At 55.9% G+C, this 23,053-nt stretch overlaps 2 protein-coding genes across 6 annotated transcripts; one reads left to right on the forward strand and one right to left on the reverse strand.

Annotated features, from left to right (window-relative positions):
• Nucleotides 1–308: 308 nt before the first annotated feature.
• On the reverse strand, nucleotides 309–8,287 carry MAPK15 (mitogen-activated protein kinase 15). Of its 5 annotated transcripts, XM_078352959.1 has the most exons (14): nucleotides 8,173–8,287; nucleotides 6,840–6,938; nucleotides 6,557–6,610; nucleotides 6,336–6,426; nucleotides 5,628–5,758; nucleotides 5,377–5,540; nucleotides 5,062–5,201; nucleotides 4,189–4,246; nucleotides 3,641–3,799; nucleotides 3,388–3,493; nucleotides 3,058–3,262; nucleotides 2,845–2,969; nucleotides 2,662–2,766; nucleotides 309–2,481 (listed from the first exon to the last, which is right to left on the reverse strand). In XM_078352959.1, the coding sequence occupies exons 1-14, from the start codon at nucleotides 8,236–8,238 to the stop codon at nucleotides 2,323–2,325; spliced, it is 1,662 nt and encodes a 553-aa protein (XP_078209085.1). In that variant the 5' UTR covers nucleotides 8,239–8,287; the 3' UTR covers nucleotides 309–2,322. The 5 variants fall into 5 exon arrangements, with proteins under 5 accessions (XP_078209085.1, XP_035132867.1, XP_035132866.1 ...); XM_035276976.3 differs by having other exon boundaries at nucleotides 309–2,766; nucleotides 3,641–3,778; nucleotides 6,557–6,586; XM_035276975.3 differs by having other exon boundaries at nucleotides 309–2,766; nucleotides 6,557–6,586.
• A 9,119-nt stretch (nucleotides 8,288–17,406) lies between these two features.
• On the forward strand, nucleotides 17,407–21,917 carry CCDC166 (coiled-coil domain containing 166). The gene is made up of 2 exons (XM_002759176.6): nucleotides 17,407–17,977; nucleotides 18,079–21,917. The coding sequence occupies exons 1-2, from the start codon at nucleotides 17,543–17,545 to the stop codon at nucleotides 19,024–19,026; spliced, it is 1,383 nt and encodes a 460-aa protein (XP_002759222.3). The 5' UTR covers nucleotides 17,407–17,542; the 3' UTR covers nucleotides 19,027–21,917.
• Nucleotides 21,918–23,053: the final 1,136 nt, after the last annotated feature.

Raw genomic sequence — 23,053 nt, forward strand, 5'->3', positions numbered from 1 at the left:
TTGAGACGCAGGTCCTGGGCACCCCTGCAGGTGGGAGTGGTCTTTGCCCTCCTGGTGTCCAGCAGACACCCCACCCCACCCCTGTTCTCAGGGCCTTTCCTCTTTGTCACCAACACCAAGAATGGGTCCAGGCTTCCTGGCTTATCTTTTCTTTTTTCACCCCCAGTGAGGAACCGTAGCGGACTCAGAATGATGCATTTTGGCACCACATGCGTGGAAAGTCCCCCATTGTTAGACGCTAGCTTTGTGCAATTCGTGTTTCTGTATGCTGTGTTTTTAAATTGCATCTACACCACCAGGATCTGCTATTTCTTTTCAAAAAAAAATTTTTAATGTAATAAATCCTAAGAGGGAACTGACTTAAGAAACAAGGCCGCTAGAGGCAGCAGTTCGGACTCCAGCAGCTGGGAGAGGAGGGGAAGTGGCCCTGCTGTCTCTCTGTCCAGCTCTGCTGGACAGCCCCAGCTGGTTACCAAAGCCACCGCCCAAGCAGGGACGACAGCAGGGACTTCTGGCCAGGTGGGAAAGGTGCCTGGAGCGGGTGCACCTGTCTCTTGTGGGCACGTTTGCCTTGGTGCTGCCTGGGGTGTGGCTGAATGGACAGATTCTCAAAGTGGAGCCCATGGAGAGGCCAGAGGCTGGCCGCCCTGCTAGGGCCTTCGGAGTGTCCTGCCTGCACCCTCCACATCTTCTAAACCAGGATGGGGCACATTTCGGTGTTAATAAAACACAACCCACAAAATAATCTAGCATGTTCCCCGTGTGTATAATTGCCCAGTTCTATCCTGCAGCCTCTAACCATGTGGCCTCTTGGGTTCCCCTGTGGCCTCACCACCCATCCCTGTGGGGGGCACTAAAGGCCCCCAGCTTCACTCCGAGGTCCACCGAGGTCCCTCCAACTTCACGCTGTATGTGCTCTCCTCTCCCTGTCCCCGATGCCGGCACACTCCTGGGCACCCACCTGTGCTTCCCCACTCAGCAACCCCACCACACTCTGCCTAGCCTGAGGCCAAGCCTCTAGCCCTGCAGCCCCCTGGCCTCTGTGTCCTGCTTGTTCAGCACCCTGGGGCTGTGCCTTGGGTTTTGGAAGTTCAACAAGCAGACCACTGGGCAGACCCCTCAGGAAACAAGCCCATGGCAGGATCTCTGACTGGCTCACCACCTCCTCCAGCCCTCCGGCTCCCTCATTCACCTCCTCCAACCTTCTCCCAAGCCCAGCCTCCCTTTTTCAGTCTCCTGTAGGTGCTTGGCCCAGCACCAGTGCAGTGCCAGCTCCCACCCTCTGCTCAGCTCCCCTGCTCACACCTTGTCCTTCCTCTCCCTTCCCCATAGTGACAGTTTCTTCCACAAGCCAGCAGAGCCCCTGCTCCCGGCAGCCCACCCACAGCCACAGCACAGGCTGTGCCCTTCAGGCTGAGCTCCTCCAGCCTGTGAGCTTCCCAGACAGTGAGCCTGGAGCCCAACCCCCCACCAGCAGCACAGGCCATGCCCTTCAGACTGAGCTCCTCCCTGTGAGCTTCCCAGCTGCCTGTGTTCCAGCCTCAGCTCAGGGTCAGATGCAGCTGGGGACACCTGGCACCCTAGGACACAGCTCTGTGCCTATAGGGACCTTTGATCTCTGCAGCCCTGCACAGCCCTGGCCTGAACTCACACCAGGGTTTTTGCCTGTGGGTGAGCAGAGGAGGTAACCCTGATCCCACACCCACCCTCACCTACGTAGACTGGAGACAGATCAGGTGGTGGCTGTACAGGGGCGGGGTGGGGGCGCAGGCTGCAGTCCCTGACAGTGGAGGAGGGGTGGGGCTGACCACTTCTCTCCTCTGGCTCAGAGTCACAAAGATGGCCATGGGGTGACCCTAGGTCCCCACCCCACAGGTCCACCCTGGACCCCAAAGCCACAGCAGGTAGGGAGAGAATGGACAAAGGACAGGAAGCGGCCCCAGGCAAACCTAGAGGAAAACGCTCAGTGCAGGATGTGGAGTGGGCAGGACCTCTGGGGTGGAAGTCTGAGGACAGGGGTGGTGGGGTCCTCAGAGGGCAGGCTCCAGGAAAGGGGTCAGGGCCCCCAGCTAGTACGTGCTATGGCTTCAGAAGGGAGTGGAGGAATGATGGCTGCTTAGGTTGGGGGCAGACATGAGTGTATTGGAGGAAGTTACTGGGGCTGGGGCAGGGCCCTCACCTCCCCCAAGGAGACCCAGGCAAGCTCCCTGGAACTTCAACATGGCCAGGCAAAGCAGGGAGGGCTAAGGGGTGCAGGAGACCGGGAGGGTCCGGGAAAGGTGCTGGGGCAGGAACAGGGCCAGATGAAGGGAGTAGGGTGGCTCACACGCGGTGCCCCTCTAGCAGAGGCAGGTGGCCCAGTGCCGAGTGGCAGACGGTCCCATAGGCTTGAGAGTAGCCTCCAAGCAAAGCCCTGGCAGCCCCCTGAGCCCCCTGCGAGGCAGACGTGCAGAACATCCTCCTGCCGGGCCGGGGAGGGACCTGCATACAGTCGAGAGTCACATAAGGGGAAGTGTCAGAGGGGGTGCAGCGAAGGGGAGGCCTTGAGGACCTCAAAGGATGCGAACTGGACAACGGAGGGGCAATGGAAAGGATGGGGAAGGGAGCGAAAAGGAGGGGAAAAGGAGGATGGGGGAGGGGGCAGCCTGGGGCCATGCTCACCCCACCGCCCCGGTTCCGATCACCCCGGATCAGGGCCTGGTTGGCCACCTGAGCCACAGACTGTGAGGTCAGGGAGGACGCTGCTCCCCTCTCACTTGGCTTCACCTGGGAAGGGGCACATTACAGGGTCATTGAGAGGCAAAGAGAGAGGGTCCCTCCTGTGCCCACCCCACCATAACTTACCAGGGAGAGTGTCAAGGGGGGCTCTGCCTTTGCCCCAGGGGGCCTTTCCCCCCTCCCTAGGGGTGCAGCTTGGAGCAGGGGAGTGGAGCTCTGCCTGGGAATGTTCTTGGCTACACGGGGGCACTCTGTAGGGTCAGAAGGTCAACCCCAGGGTCAGCCACAGGAGGAAGCCTGGGCCACACTCCATGTGGGTGGCCAACAAAGGTCACACACCGTGCTCTGGGGGGTCGTGGCCCAGGCCACTCTGAGGCCTGGGTCTGGGGCCCTGCACAGGTGTCCCCGAAGACAGCTGAGGGTTGGCTCTGGGCTTGCACAGGTGTGCCTGGGATGGGGAGGCCCTGGGCTCCACCCCTGGGGTGACGCCCTCCAGGCCCTTCTCTCTTGAGGTGCAGTTGCTGCCTCCGCGCTCCAGGATCATCTGCGGGACAGGAGGGTGCTCAGAGGTCGAAGCCTGCCCACGGGGCGTTTGGGGGTCTCTGACATAGGAGGTGGCCTCCACGGCACGTGTAGACCAGGGATGACGGGGGTCATGAGCCGGAGCACCTGGTAGACGCGGCTGCGGTACTCAGGCACAGAGAGCTGGAGCCCTTCGTGCACCTGGAGCTGCACATCCTCTTTTCGTGCCCACTCATCGCTGGAGCAGTGGAATCTGCAGGGAGCCAGAGAGGTGGGGCCCAGGCTTCGGTCAAGCCAGCCCCTCAGGCTGTCATGGCAGGGCCCAGGCTTGGGGGCTCACCCTTGTGGGTAGGTATCTCTGGCCCCCACCCCCGCACCTGGGGGACTCTCCCACTCCCACCTTTGCAGGTAGGGGTGCTGCAGTGCCTGGGTTGCGCTTAACCGCTTGTCCGGGGCAAACACCAGGAGTCGCCTGAGGAGGTCCAAGGCCTCTGGGGAGGTGTCTGGCGGCAGGAGGGCATCCAGCGTCCGCCGTGGCCTGTGGGCTGCCGTGTGTTGTCTCCAGGGACCCACCCAAGAGCCCTCCTCAGATCCATGTTCATGGCTGGGGCTCGGCTCCCATACAGGGGGCCCACTCTGCTGTCCTCCTAGGTGGATGCCCCCATGCCTGACCTGCAGGCAGTCTGGGCCCTGCAGAGTGCAGAGACCCCTGCGGCCCCTTGGTGCCTTCCTCTCCACGCCCTGACACAGCTCCTCGGGGCCACCCTCTAGGAGTACCAGTGGCTCCTGCTCTCAGAGCAGCCGACAGTTGTTGGGTTTGGAAGCACCAGTTTGAAAACAGGCAGAATCTGCACTGGTACAAACTGGCCCCAGTAACCCTGCAGGAAGGTGGCCCTGCTCTCTCAAGACAAGCCATCCTCTGATCCTCACCAAAGTGCCCCCACTCACCGGGACCCCAGGTGGTGCAGCACAGAGGCACGGCAGCCTGAGCCGAGAGCCAGGAGGTCTGGGGCAGCAGAAGGTGGTGTGACCCAGGCAGGCCTGGCAGGCTGGGGCAGCTCAGGCATCTGGGGCCAGCCATCTCTTCCAACCCCGGGCAGCACAGCCTCGACAGGGTTTCCGCAGTCTGGCAAGGGCTCCAACACCCCATCACCAGGGCGTGCCCCCAGCCTGTGCTCAGAAGCACCCCACATGACCCCCCACTCCCACCTGCACCTGGCCCTGGGGAGTGCTCACACAGGTGGACACTGGCACCCACCTCCACGGACCAGGAGGCTCCACCCAGACAAGCAGATGCGCCTGGTGGTACAGCTCCCTCTTACCCCCACCCTGAAAGGGACCCCAGGGACCCCCTCCTACCACTGCCTTCCTCCACCTCTTCCCTCAGCACCCGAATCTCTCCTGCCAGCTTTCTGTGCACACCCCAGCTCCCAGCAGTGATGGTCCCTGCTCCTCAGCACCCAAATCTCTCCTGCCAGCTTTCTCTGTACACTGCAGCTCCCAGCACAGTGACAGTCCCTGTCCCTGCTACCCCAATCCCTTGGGGACCTTGTCCGGCCTGCCGGCCCCTTCATGGCCACTGCTGGGCTCTCATGGTGCCTATGCCAGGTGCTGCCTGCCCACATCTGCCCCGAGCAGCTCCTCCTGGGCCTCCATCACCAGTTGGTCTTCCTGGGGCTCCTGTCCTATCCTCTGGATCCTCCTTGTTGCTGTCGCCGTCCCTCCTCCTGGCACAGTCCTGGCCTGTCAGCTGCTGTCTCCCCACAGCTGTGTTGTCTAACCTGAAGTATCCCGGTGCCCAGCCCCAGCCGCCTGGCTCACCCTCCTCGGAGGGTGGTGGGATGGTCTCCAGGATCAGCTCCAGCTGGTGGAGGGTGGATGTGCCCGGGAACAGGGGCTTCCCCCGCAGCATCTCCGCCAGGATACAGCCCAGACTCCACATGTCCACCCCAAGGGTGTACCTGGGGCAGGAAGGGGTGTAGGCATGGAGGGACCTAGAGGCAGAGGTGGGGATGGAGTTGCTGGGAGGGTGAGTGAAAGAACACTCGTGGCCTGGGAGCTCTGGCTGGGCAGGAGGGCAGCCCCGGGGCCCCCTGCAAGGAGGTAGAGGGTGGGTTGGGGGTGTCTCACTGCTACCGGTGTGAAGACAGCAGCACCTCCGGAGCCCGGTACCAGCGTGTGGCCACATACTCTGTCAAGGCCTGGCCCTCAGGCCCCTCGGGGAGGTCTCTGAGGGAGCGGGCCAGGCCAAAGTCGCACAACTTCACCGTGCAGTTGGCATCCAGGAGCACATTGGACGGCTGCAGAGAGGAGGCAGGCTGAGGTCCTGGGGCTGGGTAGGGCCAGGTGGGGCTGGGAGCCGGACTCAGGCGCTGTGGGTGCCACACCTTCTGGTCCCGGTGCACGATGTGCCCCGAGTGGAGGAACCGGGTGGCCCGCAGGAGCTGGGAGAAGATGCAGCGCACGTGGACGTCCTGCAGCAGCCCGCCCTTCCGGATGACGGCGTTCAGGTCCGTCTCTGGGGAGAGGGTGCACGCTCCAGTCTGGGGGGTGGAGGTGGAGGGGGTGGGAGGGAGCACCCTGGGGGGGTGGGAGGGGACGCCCTGGGCGAGTGGGAGGAGGCAGCTGGGGGGGTGGGAGGGAGCACCTGGCAGGTCTCACTTTGAACCAGACCATGGCCTGCCTGCCCCGCTCCTCCATCCTGCGCACAGCCTGTGGGCACAGTGGTGGGGTCTGCAGCTGTGCCTATTTTATTTTTTTTATTTAAAAAATAAAATAAAATTTTAAAATTATTTTTATTATTAAATTCTTTTTTATTTTTTATTTTAAAATAAAAAGCATTTTATTTCCTATCGCTTTGTTTCATAAAATGAGAAGAAGAATGCAGCTGCAGACTGGTAGGAGCAGGAGCCTGGAGCGGGTGGGATGCAGGAGTTGCTGCTGGCTCTGGAGGCTGACACTGGCAGGTGTCTGTCCCTGAGTCCAGGGTACATGGTGAGGGAGCAAGCCACTGTGGGGCGGCCGCAGAGGGGTGCACAGAGGGCGTGAGGACAGGCCAGAGGTGGGGCCAGGGCGCTGGCCGAGGCCTCACTCACCCATGCACTCAAACACCAGGTAAATGTCCCTGTCGTTCTGTGCCCGGATCACGTCAAGGAGGCTGATGATGTTGGGATGCTCCCCAAACTCCTAGGGAGAGAGTCGGCGGCAGCCGGAAGGCCAGGGATTGCCTCTGGGGGCCAAGAAGCCCAGCTCCTCTCCTGTCTGGAGAGATCTGTTCCTGGGGAAGGGAATGGGCTGGAGGGCCCAGGCTACTCACCTGGAGGAGTGTGATTTCCCGGAATGTTCTCTGAAGAGACAGAAACACAGGTGTCTGGGTGGATGGAGCAAGAAGGAAGCCCGTGTCCTGACAGGACCCAAAGGAGCTGATGTCCATCACCCAACGCCCACCAGACCAGGTGTGGAAGAGGGGGCAGTGTTCCGAGACAAGCCATAACATCTGCTGTGACCGGCTCCCAGCTCCCACCTGATTCCAGGCACCAGGGCAAGGGGCTGCTGCTCCCAGCCTCCACCCTGTCCCACACTTCTCCCCACACACTCACCTGGGCATCTGTCTTATCCCTAAAAGCATCAAAGATCTTCTTGATGGCCACGACCTCACCTGTTCTCCGGTCCACTGCCTTCCACACAATGCCATAGGCCTGGGAAGGAGTGCCATAACACAGGGCCAGCCCCTTGCCCCACCATCCCCTGCCCCACCATCCCCTGCCCCTCCCCCCCAGACTGCCCCTGCACACATGAGGCTCCTCCTTCCCATTCTGGGTCCCCAGAGGGGATGGGAGTGTGCGCTCCACAACTGCAGGCCACCCTAGACTCTGACATCTTCCAGAGTAGGGGAGGCAGAGGGGAGGGTGAGAGCTGGTGAGGCCCTGGAGGAAAGGAGGCCACAGAAGGGAGCATCTGGGCAGGAGATGAAGCTGGGGAATGCCCTACCATCCTTCCAGCTGCCCAGGCACTCTCCCTCCCTCTCTCTCACACCCATCCAGCCCCAAATCCCGTTGGGCCCATCTTCAGATTCCTCCAGAATCTAGCCCCTGCCACCATCCCTGCCCCCACCCTGGTCCCAGTCTCTGGCATCTCTCATTGGGTGGCTGCATTCACCACTTAAGGAATCTCTGTCTGCCACTCCCTTGCATGACAACAGTGGGTTCTCAACACAGGGGGCAGGGTAGGCCTTATAAAGTGACACCAGCAGCTGCTCCTGCTCCTGCCGTCAGCAACAGTGAAAACCAAAGTCCTGGAAATTCCCGAAGCCTCCACACGTTTGGACCTCTCACCACTCATCTCTCCATCTCTTACCCAGTTGCACACAAGCCTGCATTGGGCCTGAGCACTTGCTGTCTGCACTGCCCGGAAGGATCTTCCTCCCGCTCCCCATGGCACTCTCCCCACACACACAGGCTTACCTGCTCACTCAGGCTCACAGATACACTTGGCTCCGGCCTTCACTCTGAACCCACCCTATACCTGCTCAGGCCCTTCTTGGGCCTCGCCCCTGTGCTCCTGAGCCTGGGGCCTGCCCTCCCTCTCAGTGACTGAGGCACGGGCCCAGCCTCCCCAGAGCATCCTGTGCACCCAGAAAGCAGGCGACTGTGGGCACATGGGAAGTGGGGCACCAGGATCCCTCTGCTTGAGGCTGCTGGGGGGGCCTGGCTGTCACCTGCCTCCAGGAGCCGGGATCCTGGGAGTCATGGTCGCGTTACCCCCTGAGGAAACTGAGGCACGAAGGGGCTCCAAACCACCCCTCCGCCTAAGGAGGAGGTAGGACGCCAGTGTGTGATGGAACAGGCCTCGGAGGGGACCAACCATCCCGCTCAGGTATTCTCTCCGTAGGGGCGCCCCTCGTAGGGCAAGCGCGCGTCCCCGGGCACTCACCCCCTTCCCAAGCCGCCGCCTGAGCAGGTATCGCCGGGCAACACGAGGGTCCACTGGGGCGCACATAGCGGCCAGGACACCCCCGGGCCGTACTGTTGAGTCGTACTGTTGCCGTGGGAACCGATGGACGCCGGCCCGCCCCATCCCTCTGTGTGCCCCGCCCACCTCCTAGCAGGCCCCGGCCCGCCCCTTGGCATGCCCCGCCCACCCACCCCCCTGCAAGCCCCGGCTCCTCCCCACCGTGCGCCCCTACCCCCCCACGCCCACATCCCCCAACTCCCCCCCCCCGCCACCGCCCCATAGTGCACGCCGCCTGCCTCCCCACAGACCCCGGCCCCGCCCCAAGATGCGTCCCGCCCAGCCACCCCCGGGCAGGCCCTGGCCCCGCCCCTTGGTGCTCCCCGCCCACCTCCCCCGCAGGCCCCGGCCCCGCCCCTCAGTGACCTCCGCCCACCTCCCCCGCAGGCCCCGGCCCCGCCCCTCAGTGACCCTCGCCCACCTCCCACACAGGCTCCGGCTCCGCCCCACAGTGCACCCGGCCCACCTCCTCGCAGAACCACGCCCAGCCCAGTTGGCTAAAGGAGAAATAATGACAATGACACCAATAGCAAAAAGGAAAAGGGGATAATGGAAATATATATTTATACTATTACAAAAATAACGTGAGAATATATATTGTAAGGGTCTTACGTTATATATGCAATATTAATAGTATAATATTATTTGGGCCGGGCGCGGTGGCTCACGCCTGTAATCCCAACACTTTGGGAGTCCCAGCTACTTGGGAGACTGAGGCAGGAGAATCGCTTTGAACCTGGAAGGTGGAGGTTGCAGTGAGTCGAGATCACGCCACTGCACTCCAGCCTGGCAACAGAGCGAGACTTTCAGAGAAAAAGGAAAGAAAGAAAGAGAGAGAGAGAAAGAAAAAAAGAAAAAGAAAGAGAGCAAGCCGGGCGCAGTGGCTCACGCCTGTAATCCCAGCACTTTGGGAAGCTGAGGTGGACTGATCACCTCAGATCAGGAGTTCAAGACCAGCCTAGTCAACATGGTGAAACCCTGTCTCTATTAAAAAATACAGAAAATTAGCCGGGTATGGTGGCAGGCACCTGTAATCCCAGCTACTGGGAAGGCTGAGGCAGAAGAATCACTTGAAACCAGGAGGTGGCGGTTGCAGTGAGCCGAGATTGCACCAATGCACTCCAGTCTGGGTGACAGAGCGAGACTCCATCTCAAAAAAAAAAAAAAAAGAAAACAAATAGTAAGATGGCCAACTTAAAAATTTACCATTTAAACTGTTACATTATACATAAATGATATAAATACTTCAATTAAAAGGCAGAGAGTATTAGGACCTTATTTTAAAAAATTAAAATACACAAATTTGCCTTAATTATATAAAATTATGTTACAAAAATATCATGTTGATAAAATTATAGGCCAGGCACAGTGGCTCATACCTGTAATCCCAGCAGTTTGGGAGGCTCAGGCAGCTGAATCACTTGAGGTCAAGAGTTTGAGACCAGCCAGCCCAACATGGCAAAACCCTGCCTCTCCTAAAAATATAAAAATTAGCCGGGCATAGTGTCATCTGCCTGTAATCTCAGCTACTTGGGAGGTTGAGGGAGAAGAATCATTTGAACCCGGGAGGTGGAGGTTGTAGTGAGCTGAGATGGCACCACTGCACTCCAACCTGGGCAACAGGAGCAAAACTCCTTCTCAAACAAAAAAATTATAAACATAATACATATATCAGTCACATGTTATGCAACTATGCAGGAAATACACCTTATTATTATCACTATTAATTTTTTGAGACAGGGTCTAGGTCTGTTACCCAGGCTGGAGTGCAGTGGTGTGATCTCAGCTCATTGCAACCTCTGCCTCCTGGGCTCAAATGATCTTCCCACTTCAGCCTCTTGAGTAGCTGGTACTACAGGTGCAGGCCACCATCTTCAGCTAATTTTTAATTTTTTGTAGAGTCCGGGCATGGTGGCTCATGCCTGTAATCCCAGAACTTTGAGAGGCTGAGGTGGATGAATCACTTCAGATCATGAGTTTGAGACCAGCCTGGACAACATGGCGAAAACCTGTCTCTACCAAAAATACAAAAATTACCTGGGTGTGGTGATGAGCACCTGTAATTCTAGCTACTTAAGATGCTGAGGCATGAAAACTGCTTGAAACCGGGAGGTGGAGGTTACAGTGAATCGAGATTGTGCCACTGCACTCTAGCCGGGGCGATACAGCGAGACTCTATGTAAAAAAAAAGAATTTTTGTAGGACATGGTTTTCTATATTGCTCAGGCAGTAAAGCACTTTAACTATAAAGACATAGTTAAAAGGATGGAAAAATATATACTATGCAAACACTAGTCAAGAGAAAGCTTTAGTAGTTATATTAATATCTGACATAGGTGCCAGGGCATGGGATATTATCAGAGATAAAGAATAGTTTGTTAGAATAAAAGTTTCAGTTATCAAGAAGATACTATAATTCCAAGAGTGTGTGCACCTGATAACAAAGCCTTAAGATATATATAAAGCAAGCCTGACATAACTGAAGGAGAAACAATCAAACCCACAGTTATAGGTGGAGACTTTAACACTCCTCTGCCAGTAATTGCTACAACAGGTAAGCAGAAAATAAAGATGCAGTGGACCTGAGCAATATCATAACCCAGGGTGACCACTGGCACCCTGAAGATGAGGCATCCACTGATGGTGGACACCTTCTTTTCAAGTGTGTATGAAACATTCACCAAGATAAACCATATTCAATGGTTTATCATAAAACAATGGTACCATAAAACAAAGCTTAACAAATGTAAGATAATTAAAATCTGGGCCAGGCTCAGTGGCTCACACCTATAATCCCAGCACTTTGGGAGGCTGAAGTGGGCAGATCACAAGGTCAAGAGTTCGAGACCAGCCTGGCTAACATGGTGAAACCTCGTCTATATGAAGAATAGAAAAATTAGCCAGGCATGGTGGTGCGAGCCTGTAATCCCACCTGCACAGCAGGCTGAGGCAGGAGAATCACTTGAACCTGGGAGGTGGAGGTAGCAGTGAGCCGAGATCGTGCCACTGCACTCCAGCCTGGGTGACAGAGCAAGACTCTGTCTCAAAGAAAAAAAAAAAAAGAATTGAAATAATATAAATCATGTTCTCTGATCCCACAAAATTGGATTCGAAATAAATAATAGAAAGACATTTAGAAAATCCCCAAAGATTTTAAGATTAAGCAACACACTTCCAAATAAACAATAAGTCAAAGAAATCATCAGGTAAACTAAAAACTATCTTGTACTGAAAGATAACATCATAATGTATCAGAACACGGGGCCTGCCCCCAAAGCCAGGCTTGGAAGGCAATTGACAGTGCTCAATACAGGAAATGCCCATGGACAGCAGGAGCCTCCATCATAGAACTGATGGAGAAGAGCCAGTTCTGAAGGGACTGCAGGGCAGCTCAGGTTGGCTGGGATGCAGCTGCCAGGGGCAGGAAGGAAGCCCAGCTGGCCCCCAACACCAACAGTGGTGAGGACTGGCGGGCCAATGCCCCCATTCTTCACCTTCCCTGAGGAACCCCAAGAGAGAAGTCCTGACCCTGACATTCTGCCCCTGAGAATGGGACTCATAAGTAGAATTATACCAACACAAGTGAATTTTTAGCAAACAAGAACTTTTTTTTTTTTTTTTTGAGACAGAGTCTAGCTCTGTCGCCCAGGTTGGAGTACAGTGGCCTGATCTCGGCTCCCTGCAACCTTCACCTCCCAGGTTAAAGCAATTCTCCTGCCTCAGCCTCCAGAGCAGCTGGGACTACAGGGGCAAGCCACCACGCCCAGCTAAGTTTTTGTATTTTTAGTAGAGACGGGGTTTTACCATATTGGCCAGGCTGGTCTTGAACTCCTGACCTCGTGATCCACCCACCTTGGCCTCCCAAAGTACTGGGATAACAGGTGTGAGCCACCTCACCCGGTGCAGGAAAAAATTCTTTAGCATGAACTTCAGTACACTGAATTATAAAATCAGTTTTCTATTTGGCAAAATTAAACCATTTCCAACTTTTTCTGTTTCCCTTTTTCATTTTACTGCAGTTATTTTCACCTGGGTTTATACTTTGCCAGATAGACTTTCCAGCAGACATTTGATTTGTCCATTAGTTGGGTGGGGGGTGTTGTTGTTCATTGAGACAGTCTGGCTGTATTGCCCAGGCTAGAGTGCAGTGGTGCAATCCTGGCTCACTGCTGACCCCAGGTGATCTGCCCACCTTGGCCTCCCAAAGTGCTGGGATTACAGGCATGAGCCACTGTGCTCAGTCTACTTGGATTTTTTAAATCTGTTATTGTGTAGTTTCTGTTGGGACCACTATTTCTACCAAATCCAACTTTCCCTTGTACAGATATTCTTGCCTATATAAATTTTGTCAATAGTTTTATTATTAAATCACAATAAGTTTTTATTTACTTATTGACACGGAGTCCTGCTTTGTCACCCAGGCTGGAGTGCAATGGCGTGATCTCAGCTCACTGCAACCTCTGCCTCCCAGGTTCAAGCATTTTCCTGCCTCAGCCTCCCAGGGAGCTGGAATTACAGGCACTCACCACCACACCCTGCTAAATTTTGTTGAGACGGGGTTTTACCATGTTGGCCAGGCTGGTCTCGAACTTCTGACCTCATGTGATCCACCTGCCTTGGCCTCCCAAAGTGCTGGATTACAGGCGTGAGCCATCATGCCTGGCCTAAGTCACAGTAAGTTTTGTTGCACACAGTTCTAACTTTCAGCTTTATTTTGGGTGCATTATTGACCTGGACCTTGTATTGAATTTTTAACCACTCCATGGGGAAATCATGGGTGAGGTCTGGGGAAAGTCATCATCCAGGAGGCCCAGAGTCACAGGATGGGGTCCGGATCACAGACCCCGGTGAAACAGTGTGTCTGGAGCCTCCTGTAATCCAGGAAACTAAACTCCCTTGTCTCCCAGCTCCCAGCTGTCACAGTTCCCATGCACGGACCCCACCCTCTCCCAGGAGGGCACTGTTGTGTGCCGTTGTGTGGGCCAAGACCCTACCTTATCTCTGAGTATCACAGTCTGAGAGGGTATCCCCGCCCTGTCCCCTCCTGCGTCACAGCCACGGCCCACCACCCATCCCATCTCATGCACAGCCTCTCCCTGGTGGATTCCAAAATGGCCCTCCCCTCTCTCCACCTCCGGGTGTGGGCTATAGACCCAGGTAGCCCAGGTGATCCACGCTGGTCACTCCAGTCACTTACTTGAAACCCTCTGTGGGGACATATGCCAGTTGTGGACATGGTTGTGTCTGACATCATACATTTGGAGGCACAGACTCAGAAATGAGGGTCCCCAAGGAGGCATATCCCTGGCTGGGCACCCTGATGGCTGCATCAGGGGTGTCTCTGGAGCTGAGTGAAGGTGTCATCATCAAAGACTGTGTAGGGGCTCCAAATCCTGGGCACCCTCCTTTTGGTCTCTTCCTCAGAGCAGGTGACCCCCCCCATGAAGGACCACCTGGACCACACCCCAGTCCCCTACTGGCCTGGGCAGGGACCATCAGGAATGACCTGGCTGGGGCCTCGTGCTCACACCTGGAGAGGTGCTGTGGACAGGCAGAGGGCAACTGTGACTGTGGGAGCTGATGCACGTCACGGTCTTGGACTGGAGTTTCCATCGGGGTCTGGCCGAGGGACTTGTGTAGATCTGGCATGGGTTCTGAGTTACCTGGTCATGGGAGCAGGGTCTTTGCCTCAAACACCCTTGCCTACGCCAGCCCCAGTGGGTGGGTATGGTAAGGCCTGCCAGGGATATGGGGCAGAGGACAGGCTTGGGTTGTGTCCAGGGCACAGAAACGAACAGGACTGGGGCCCCAGCGCCTGACCCCAACTACAGCCCATCATTCCCCTTTCCCCCTTGGCCGTCACCACCAGCTCTAAGCTGCTGCACGAGGGGCAGGGTGCACAAGGTGGAGCTGCCCATGGGTCCTGGGCTCCCATGTGGGCTCAGCCCACCCTCAACTCCACAGGTGGAGCTGGCCTTACCAAGTGGGTGGGCAGCCTTGGCGCACAGAGGGGTCACAGCACTAGCCATGTGCTGGTCCCAGGGCACAGGGCAGCTTGGGGGACTCCCCTACAGGGAGTGAAGTGGGAGTCCATCAAGGTCCTAGTAACAGCCCCAGTGCTCCCAGGGGGCTTTGGACAACTCACCTTGCCTTGATTTCTCCATCTGTCAAATGGGAACAGAGGCTGCTGGGAGAGCTCAGCAAGGGCCAGGCACACAGCCCCACCCCTGCGGCTGTGCTCAGCGGGGGGCTCACCCCGGCTCAGGAAGTGAGTTGGGCAGGTCCTCACAGGGAGCAGACAGCACCTTCTTCCAGGGCCTTTCCAGCTTGCCAGCCTGTTTCTGAGGGGGGTGTGATTGCGGGTCCTGGGGGGACAAAGACCAGCACCCCACTTGCAGATGGGGCTGGGAAGGCCCCCAAGGGTGGGACGTGTGTCACAGGAAGTGAATTCTGTCTCCATGTACAGTGCAGGACCTCTGCCTATTGCTGCCTCAGTTTCTCAAACTGTCAAATGGGGACAGTGACCTCCTACTGTTGTGAACTGAACACGAGCCCGGGAATCTCATCCAGTGAGAGGGTCCCAAACCTGGAAGAGAGCGTGCCGAAAAAAAGGAGAAAGAAAAGAGCGAGGTCTGGAGGACTACACGAGCTATGCCCATGCAGCAATTTTATTTTTGAAGGAAGTTCCATTATATACTTTTCTGCTTAATGTTGTTTACCTCAGATCAAAATACTTAAGTCACGAGGTAGGCAAGTTAAGCCCACTAAGTAAGTTACGCCCAGTAAGTAAGTTACGCCCAGTAACAATTGTAAATACTGAAGTTAATATTTTACGAATGTAGGAAGGATCCAAAATGAATACAATGAAGCAATAAACCATAAGGAACCAAAAGTGGACACAACGCCTCCCAAGCCCTCATATCCATAAAGTAATGTCTGTTAATTATTTTGAATAGCATAGTCCCTCTCTCGGTTCCTGCTTTCCCTCAGCTCGACTCCCCCAACCGGGGATCTGTGTCTGGGCTCAAGCTCACCGTATGGCGAGGCCCATTTCCTAGGGGCCTCACACGGGAGCGATCCCCACAGATCTCCCTCATCCTACAAGGCCTGAGGGCATCAGGGTGGAGAGCACTGGGGTAGGGCCATGGCAAGGAACCAGAGGCCCCGCTGTGGATAAGGGTCCCTGCACATGAGCCTGTGCCTTACCCACTGCACATGAGTCCCTACTGCCGGGATGCAGGTGATATTTTTCTCATGATTCTATGTGGTCTTTTCCCAATTTTCTGTGAGAGGAGAGGCACCATTTTCCTATTAAAAGCCCATATATTAAAGCCAACATTCAGATGCAGTTTAGGAGTTTATAAGTCAATGTCCCCTTACAATGTTAATGCTAAATAGACTGACTTGTTTGGTAGTTTGCGTCCTCTTACTTTTACTTACAAAATACATTTTTTTATAAGGAGTAAAATGCTTCAATCATGTTGGTAATTTTAAAAGGCCCTGCTGCACCTTTCAGGCAGGTTAGCTGATCAGAGCCAGCCCTGCCATGTCTGTGAGCCACCAGGGTTCTAGAACTGACTTCCTAAGTCTCCACCCCACCATGTCTGTGAGACACCAGGGTTCTAGAAGCGACTTCCTGAGATGGTCTCCACCACAAACCTCTGTGCAAATGTGTTCTGACAAGGCTACAAGTCCAGGATCCTCAGATCTGCCCACATCCCAGCAGATGTGGACAAACGGAGCAGAAACTCAAATCTATGATGTCAGGACACAAAATAGGGGTACATTTATGTTATGTGTCAAAGGATGCTGAATGCACCTGTTCCTGAGGCACCTAACAGGATGGGAGCTGGGGAGCACTGGTGTAGATGGAGGCAGATCCTACAGGACCAACAGGTTGAAATGCCTGCTGTGCAGTAATGACCAATACATTGGGACAGCAGAGTCTGCAGCAGAGAAACAGTGTAATGATCCCTGGGCACCGAGCAAGGAGATGGGAGGGGCCTTCCAATCTGTCTCCCTGAGTTCTGGGCTGGGGTTTTTAAGGGGATTGTGGAGGGTCAGGAGCTGTAAAATGGGGTCATCAGTTGGGCAGGAAAAAAGAATGAAGCCATCAGCATGTGGACCCTGCATTATTTGGTGCATCAGCTCCTCATGGGGATGCTTCAGACCAGCTGGGTCCGTCGTGTCATGGGTATTCAGGACCTGTCAAATAGAAAAATCACATTTTACAATGTTTAGTTGTCATCTATAGAGCAGTTATGGGGAACGCTAATCTTGTGACAGGGTCTGTGTGATTCTAGGGCCACAGGCACCAAACAGCTCTGAGGAAGGGGTTGGGAGGTGGGTGGCCTCATGATGAACACTGAGTGAGCTTTCCTTCCTCCCCTCCCTTCCATGATTAATTAAAAATTTATAGGGATGGCTTCAATAATAATGATGTATCCCAAAGTTAACAGAAAAAAAGAAAGTGCCAAGTCCCTGGTGGATCCCTGTGCCCTCCAGCCATCCGGGCACAAGGCAAAGGGAAGCTACCCAGCTGCAGAGCCAGGGATGAGCTGAGCGGGTGCCGCACTCATGGGCTTAGGAACTTGAGAGACAAAAGCTCTCCAGCATCCCAATGGACTCCACACTTCAGGAACCCCAGTTCCCACGGGGGCCTCATGGAAGGAATCACGAAATGCTCAAGGAAAGCAAGGACCCCTGGAGAGGCCAATGGTCCAGGGAAGCGCTCCCTCCTGACAACACAGAGATTTCACTCCGGAAAGGCGGAAAGGTGGGGGATGTGGTGAAGCTCTGCCTCTCAGGGGCAACCCGGGAGACCGCCCAATGCTGGACCAAAGGCAAAGGGCGCTGCTGGAGTCTGTGAGACTCAGAAGCACTTCGAAGTCTGCCTGAAGCCCAGTCTTGTCAGCTCAGGCCTATCTCGAGGGAGTTGTGTGGAACGAAGGAGTTGGCCATCGCCAAGTAACGGGGTGGGGGTGGGAGAGGACGACTAGGTTCTGTCTCCATAGAGACCATGGCCTCCGAGCAACAACATGACCAATGTTGGGCGAACCCCGACGGACAGCGAAGGCCCAGAGGGAGTCCCCGAGTGAAGGCTGGCAAAGTTGCCCTGACCCCCGAGCCCCAAAGCCCCGATCTGCCTCCCCCAAAGCCTCGTGACCCGGAGACGCTCCCCACCTCTGGGCCTGGGGCCTAGAATATTCAGGGAGGAGAAGAGGAAGGGCTAAGCTGAAGGAGGGGCCAGGGTCCCTGCTCTCACGAGTCCTGGAGGTCCAGGCACCAACCCATGGCACCCAAGAAAAAGCGCGGGCTGAGCGCGGGGAGCCAGCTAGGTGGTGCGGGTACCGAGCAGCCGCTGTCGGAGCGCGCGCGATACCTGCAGCGCGAATACGCGCTGCTTTCGGAGCAGCTGGAGGCCTGCGAGGACCGCGTGGACCAGGTGCTGCAGGAGAACGCCTTCCTGGACCGCGAGGCGCTGCGCCTGCGCGAGGAGAACCGGCTCTACGCCAGCTACGTGAGCGCGCGCGCCCAGCGCTGCGCCAACGCCATCGTCCGGCTGGACGAGCAGAACCGCGTGGACCTGGCGCAGATCCACTGGCAGCGGGCGGAACTGGCCTCGCTCTACCACGGGCGCGAGGACAGGGTGCGTGCGCAGCTGCTGGAGATGGAGGCGCGCGCGGCGCAGATGGCGCGGCAGGTGCAGGAACTGCAGCCCTACAAGGCCAGTACGCGGGCCCGCGGCCATGATGCGGCGGGGCTGGGCGGGCGTTCGGGCGGGGGGCGGGGAAGGGGGAGGGTGGACTGACGGCGCCCCCGCCGCAGGTGCTGCAGCTGGAGCAGCTGGCCCGGATCCGCGCGCTGGAGCGCGAGCTGCTGCGTATGCGCGTGGAGCACACGCAGATGCTCCACCGCGTGAAGCGGCGCTTCCTGGAGGACAAGGCGGCTTTCGAGCGCGAGGCGCGTCAGCGAATGCAGTCCCTGGTGCGGCGCGCGGAGCGGGAGGCGGCGCGCTCGCTTGTTGTGCACACTCAGGCCATGAAGGCCGACAACTGGCGCCTGCGCCAGGAGCTGCTGCGGCTGCTCCACCGGACCCAGCTGCTGCACGACACGCGGCGCCAGCTGTTGGAACAGCGTGAGCAGCTGCGCCGCGAGCACGAGGACACGCGGGACCTGGCGCGTGTGCACAGCTGGCTGCCCAGGGGCCCCGGAGGCCCGCCGCTGTGGCAGCCGCCGGCCTCCTCCCAGCCCACCTCGCGCCCCTGTTCATCAGCCGCCCCCATAGACCCATCGGACACCGCCTCCCAGACCCAGTCCTTGGTCCCGTCGCGCGCGGCCTCCCGGGCCCCGTCCATGGTCCCGTCGCGCGCAGCCTCCCGGGCCCCGTCCGTGGTCCCGTCGCGCGCGGCTTCCCGGGCCCCGTCCGTGGTCCCGTCGCGCGCGGCCTCCCGAGTCCCCTCATTGGTGTCATCGAGCATGGGCTCCAGGGTCCCATCGCTGGCCGCTTCAAAGCTGGGCTCCCGGATCCCATCCCTGACCGCGTCGCACGCAGGCTCCCGGATCCTGTCGCTGGCGCGGTCACTCGAGGGCTGTCGGATCTCTTTGCGGTCCTCATTACAGGTGTCCTTGCAGGACGCTCCCCGATCTACGAAGGGTAGTCCCAAGCTTGGCTTCAGCCTGACATGGGATCGGGATCCCGCCCTTCCCCAACCACAGTCGGAGGAGAGCGTGGTAGCTGACGCTGCGGCAGAAGCCTCCTCCGGGAGAGCCTGAACCTGCAGGGAGGGAGGCCCGGGAGGCCCTGGTGTGGGCGACCCTCGTGCGTAGGCCGCTTACTGGGATAATGCAGTCGTCAATAAAAGTGTGGCCACAGACCGCTCTGACACCCACAGGCGTCCTCTAGCACTTCCCGCTAGCACCGGAGCCGCTCATTGGTGCGTCCAATTTCCAAGCTGCAAGGGAACTCAGCGCCTGCTTTCTCTGAGTGACCTCTGGGACCCCGCGTCCCCGCCCTCAGTGGGCCCCCACCGCGAGCCGGCAGGCACAGAGCAAGCCCGGGCACCCGCGGGCACGGCCGGGCGATGAAGCAGCAGCTGGCAGCACGGGGAGGCCCAGGAGGAGCGTGGGCTTCGTTCTCCTGCGCCAAGGGGAGAGAAGGAATGTTCAACCTAATTGCTTTTTAAATAACTTAAAAACTTTGATACATACCTTCCAACTTAGAGAAAGTTGCAAGAATAGCACAGGGACCGCCATGGACCCTTTATCCGGATGCCCGGCCACGACGCTGCCCGTAAATTTGGTCTGTGTGAATCCCTGTGAGTGCGCGTTGCTCCGGAAGCGTCTGAGATGTGGTGGGAGGCGCTGGCCCCATGGCCCTAAGTGCTTTCATGTGTATTTCCTGAACAGAGGGATGTTCTCCGACGCCGCAGTAGCGATCAGAACCAGGACACCGACTGCGGAGGAATAGCCCCATCACACATCACAGCTGTGTTACCTGTCCCGTGTTTTTGTAGCTGGCCCCATCTTCCAGGGTCACGTGTTGCATTTAGTTGTTGCGTCTGGATGAGTACAGGCGGTTATTAAAACGCGCCTCCTTGGAGGGTCAGCCCTCCGGGCTGCGTGGGAGGCCCTCCCGGCTCGTGTTGGAGCCGATCGTGGACGTGACGCGGCCAGCGAGTGCCTGCGGCTACAGCGGCGCCACGCTTCCGGTCGGGGCGGCACGGTTTCCGGGTGTGTGTGTGTGTGTGTGTGTGTGTGTGTTGGTGATGGCCTTCCTTGCCCTTTGTCCCGGGGGCTGGCTCCTGTGCAAGCCTGTGGCAGTGAGTCCTGGCTTTCCTCTTCCTGGGGCCCTGAGCTCCTTTGTTGAGGTCTCAAGCGGGTATCTCCAGTTTCCCCCAGCACCTCCCAGGACCTTGAGGACCCCCAGGGACCAGGGTGGTCCCACCTCAGCCAACTCTGTCCCCTTACGAGGAGTTGCCGACACTGGGGCTCTGTGACCCAGGCGGGTGCAGCTACTGCGAGGCTGGGAGCTTCCCCGGCTTACAGGGCACCTGTACACTGACCCGGACCGCAGGGTCCGCCTCGCTGGGTTGTCCCTGTGTGTGAAGCGAGGGCGTCTGGCCCTGAGGCAGGGACTGTGTTGGGAAGGGGCACCGCTGGGCCCTGGGAAACGTAAAGGGAGCCCACCCACTGGGCCAGTCTGGAAGGTTGGTTCTTTGTGACTAAAGATCCAAACGTTAAAGTGAAACAGCTGGTAAATCAGTAAATCCAGGACACTGACACCAGCAGAGGCTGCCGAGGATGAGCACGATGGTGGCTCTGTTCACTGCTGGTGGGAAGGCAAAAAGGCACAGCTACTGGGGAAGGCAGGTTGGCAGGTGCCAAACATACCCTCACCTACCATCCATGATAGTGCTCCATGGTATTCACCCAAAGGAGTTGAACATTTGTGTCCACCTGGAAACCCACACATGGAATTAGCCGGGTGTGGTGGCACACATCTGCAATCCCAGCTACTAGGGAGGCTGAAGCACAAGAATTACTTGAAGCCAGGAAGCAGAGGTTGCAGTGAGCCGAGATCCACCACTACACTCCAGCCTGGGCAACAGAGCAAGACTCTATCTCCAAAAAAACAAACAAAACTCACACATGGATGTTTACAGAAGCTTTATTAATAATGGCCAAAACTCATGCAGCCAGGATGCCCTTCAGTAGGAGAATGGATAAACTCTGGTCCATCCAGACAAGGGAATATTATTCAGCCCTGAAAAAAAACAAGCTGTCAAGCCATAAAAAGACACAGAGAAAACTTAGGTGCACATTGCTAAGTGAGAGACGCTCGTCTGAAAAGGCAGCACGCTGTACGATTCCAACTGTGACATTCTGGAAAAGGCATAACTGTGGGAACAATACAAGGATCAGTGGCTGCTGGGGGTTGGGGAAGGATAGGGTGAAAAGGTGAAGCATGGAGGATTTTTAAGGCAGCGAAACTACCCCATAAAATACTACAATTGTGCAGTTGTACAAAAACGTGGTTTTTCCAAACCATGGGATGTCCAACACCAAGAATGAAGCCCTAATGTGAACTGGAAGCTTTAGTTAAAAGTCACATATCAATATTTCTTATCAGTCACAGAAGATGACCCACACTAAGGAAAGATGTTAATAATAGGGGAAAGTGGCCCGTCGCAGTGGCTCCCACCTGCAATCCCAGCACTTTGGGAGGCCAAGGCGGGTGGATCACCTGAGGTCAGGAGTTAGAGACCATCCTGGCCAACACAGTGAAACCCCGTCTCTACTAAAAATACAAAAATTAGTTGGGCATGGTGGCAGGTGCCTGTAATCCCAGCTACTCGGGTGGCTGAGGCAGGAGAATCACTTGAACCTAGGAGGCAAAGTTTGCAGTGAGCCAAGATCATGCCACTGCATTTCAGCCTGGGTGACAGAGTGAGACTCCATCTCAATACAATAATAATAATAATAGGGAAAGTGCCTATGAAGGGGTATCATGGGATCTCTGTACTCTATGATCAATTTTTCAGTAAACCTAAAACTGCTCTAAAGATATAAAGTCTGTTACCTTCTTATAACAGTGAAAATATTAAGTATTGGAAGCAAATCTGAAAATAATTTGACGACGTGAAAGCATTTTTTAAAAAAGAAAATCCAAGCCTAGGCATGGTGGCTCACACCTGTAATCCCAGCACTTTGGGAGGCTGAAGAGGGTAGATTACTTGAGTCCAGGAGTTCAAGATCAGCCTGGCCAACATGGTGGAACCCCATCTCTTAAAAAAAAGATACAAAAAAGTTAGTTGACCATGTTGGCACATGCCTGTAATCCCAGCTGTAATTGGGAGGCTGAGACAGAATTGTTTGAACCCACGAGGTGGAGATTGCAGTGATCCAAGATTGCACCATTGTATTCCAGCCTGGGTGACAAAGCAAGACTTTGTCTCAAAAAAAGAAAGAAAGAAAAGAAAACTCAGAGGCATAAAAGATTTTCTGTGGGCTGGGCATGGTGGCTCACTACCTGTAATCCCAGCACTTTGGGAGGTCACAAGGTCAAGAGATTGAGATCATCCTGGCCAAAATGGTAAAACCCCATCTCTACTAAAAATACAAAAATTAGCTGGACGTGGTGGCACATGCCTGTAATCCCAGCTACTTGGGAGGCTGAGGCAAGAGAATCACTTGAACCTGGGAGGCAGAGGTTGCAGTGAGCCAAGATCACACCACTGCACTCCAGCCTGGTGACAGAGCAAGACTCTGTCTCAGGAAAAAAAAAAAAAAGATTTGCCGGGTATGGTGGCTCATGCCTGTAATCCTAGCACTTTGGGAGGCCAAGGTGGGTGGATCACCTGAGGTCAGGAGTTCAGCCTGGCCATCATGGTGAAACCCCATCTTTAAAAAAGAAAAAAAAAAGATTTTCTGTGAAGACAGGACTTATGGTAAACTACACCGTAAATTGGAAGACAAATGGCAATCTTGGAAAAAATATTTACAACAAATAAAACAGAAAAAGGATAACTCTTTATAAGGAGCTGTTAGAGACTGAATGCTTGTTCCCAGGCAAGGAAAAATTAGCATTCAGACAAAAAGTTTTCTCAGCAAGGCAATTTCACTTTCTGCCGAAAGGGTGCTCCCGTTAGCCATCTTGCCACAAGAGTACAATGAACACAGGAAAGGCAGCATTGGCTCCTCACTGCTGTGTCCAATCTTGGTTGGTTGGAACCAGACCTCCCAATCTAAACTGAACCTGATTGGCTAACAACTTAAAAACTTTTCTAAATATGTAAAAGCA

The sequence above is a fragment of the Callithrix jacchus genome, chromosome 16 (genome assembly GCF_049354715.1).
Source record: "Callithrix jacchus isolate 240 chromosome 16, calJac240_pri, whole genome shotgun sequence".
Classification (NCBI taxonomy): domain Eukaryota; kingdom Metazoa; phylum Chordata; class Mammalia; order Primates; family Cebidae; genus Callithrix; species Callithrix jacchus.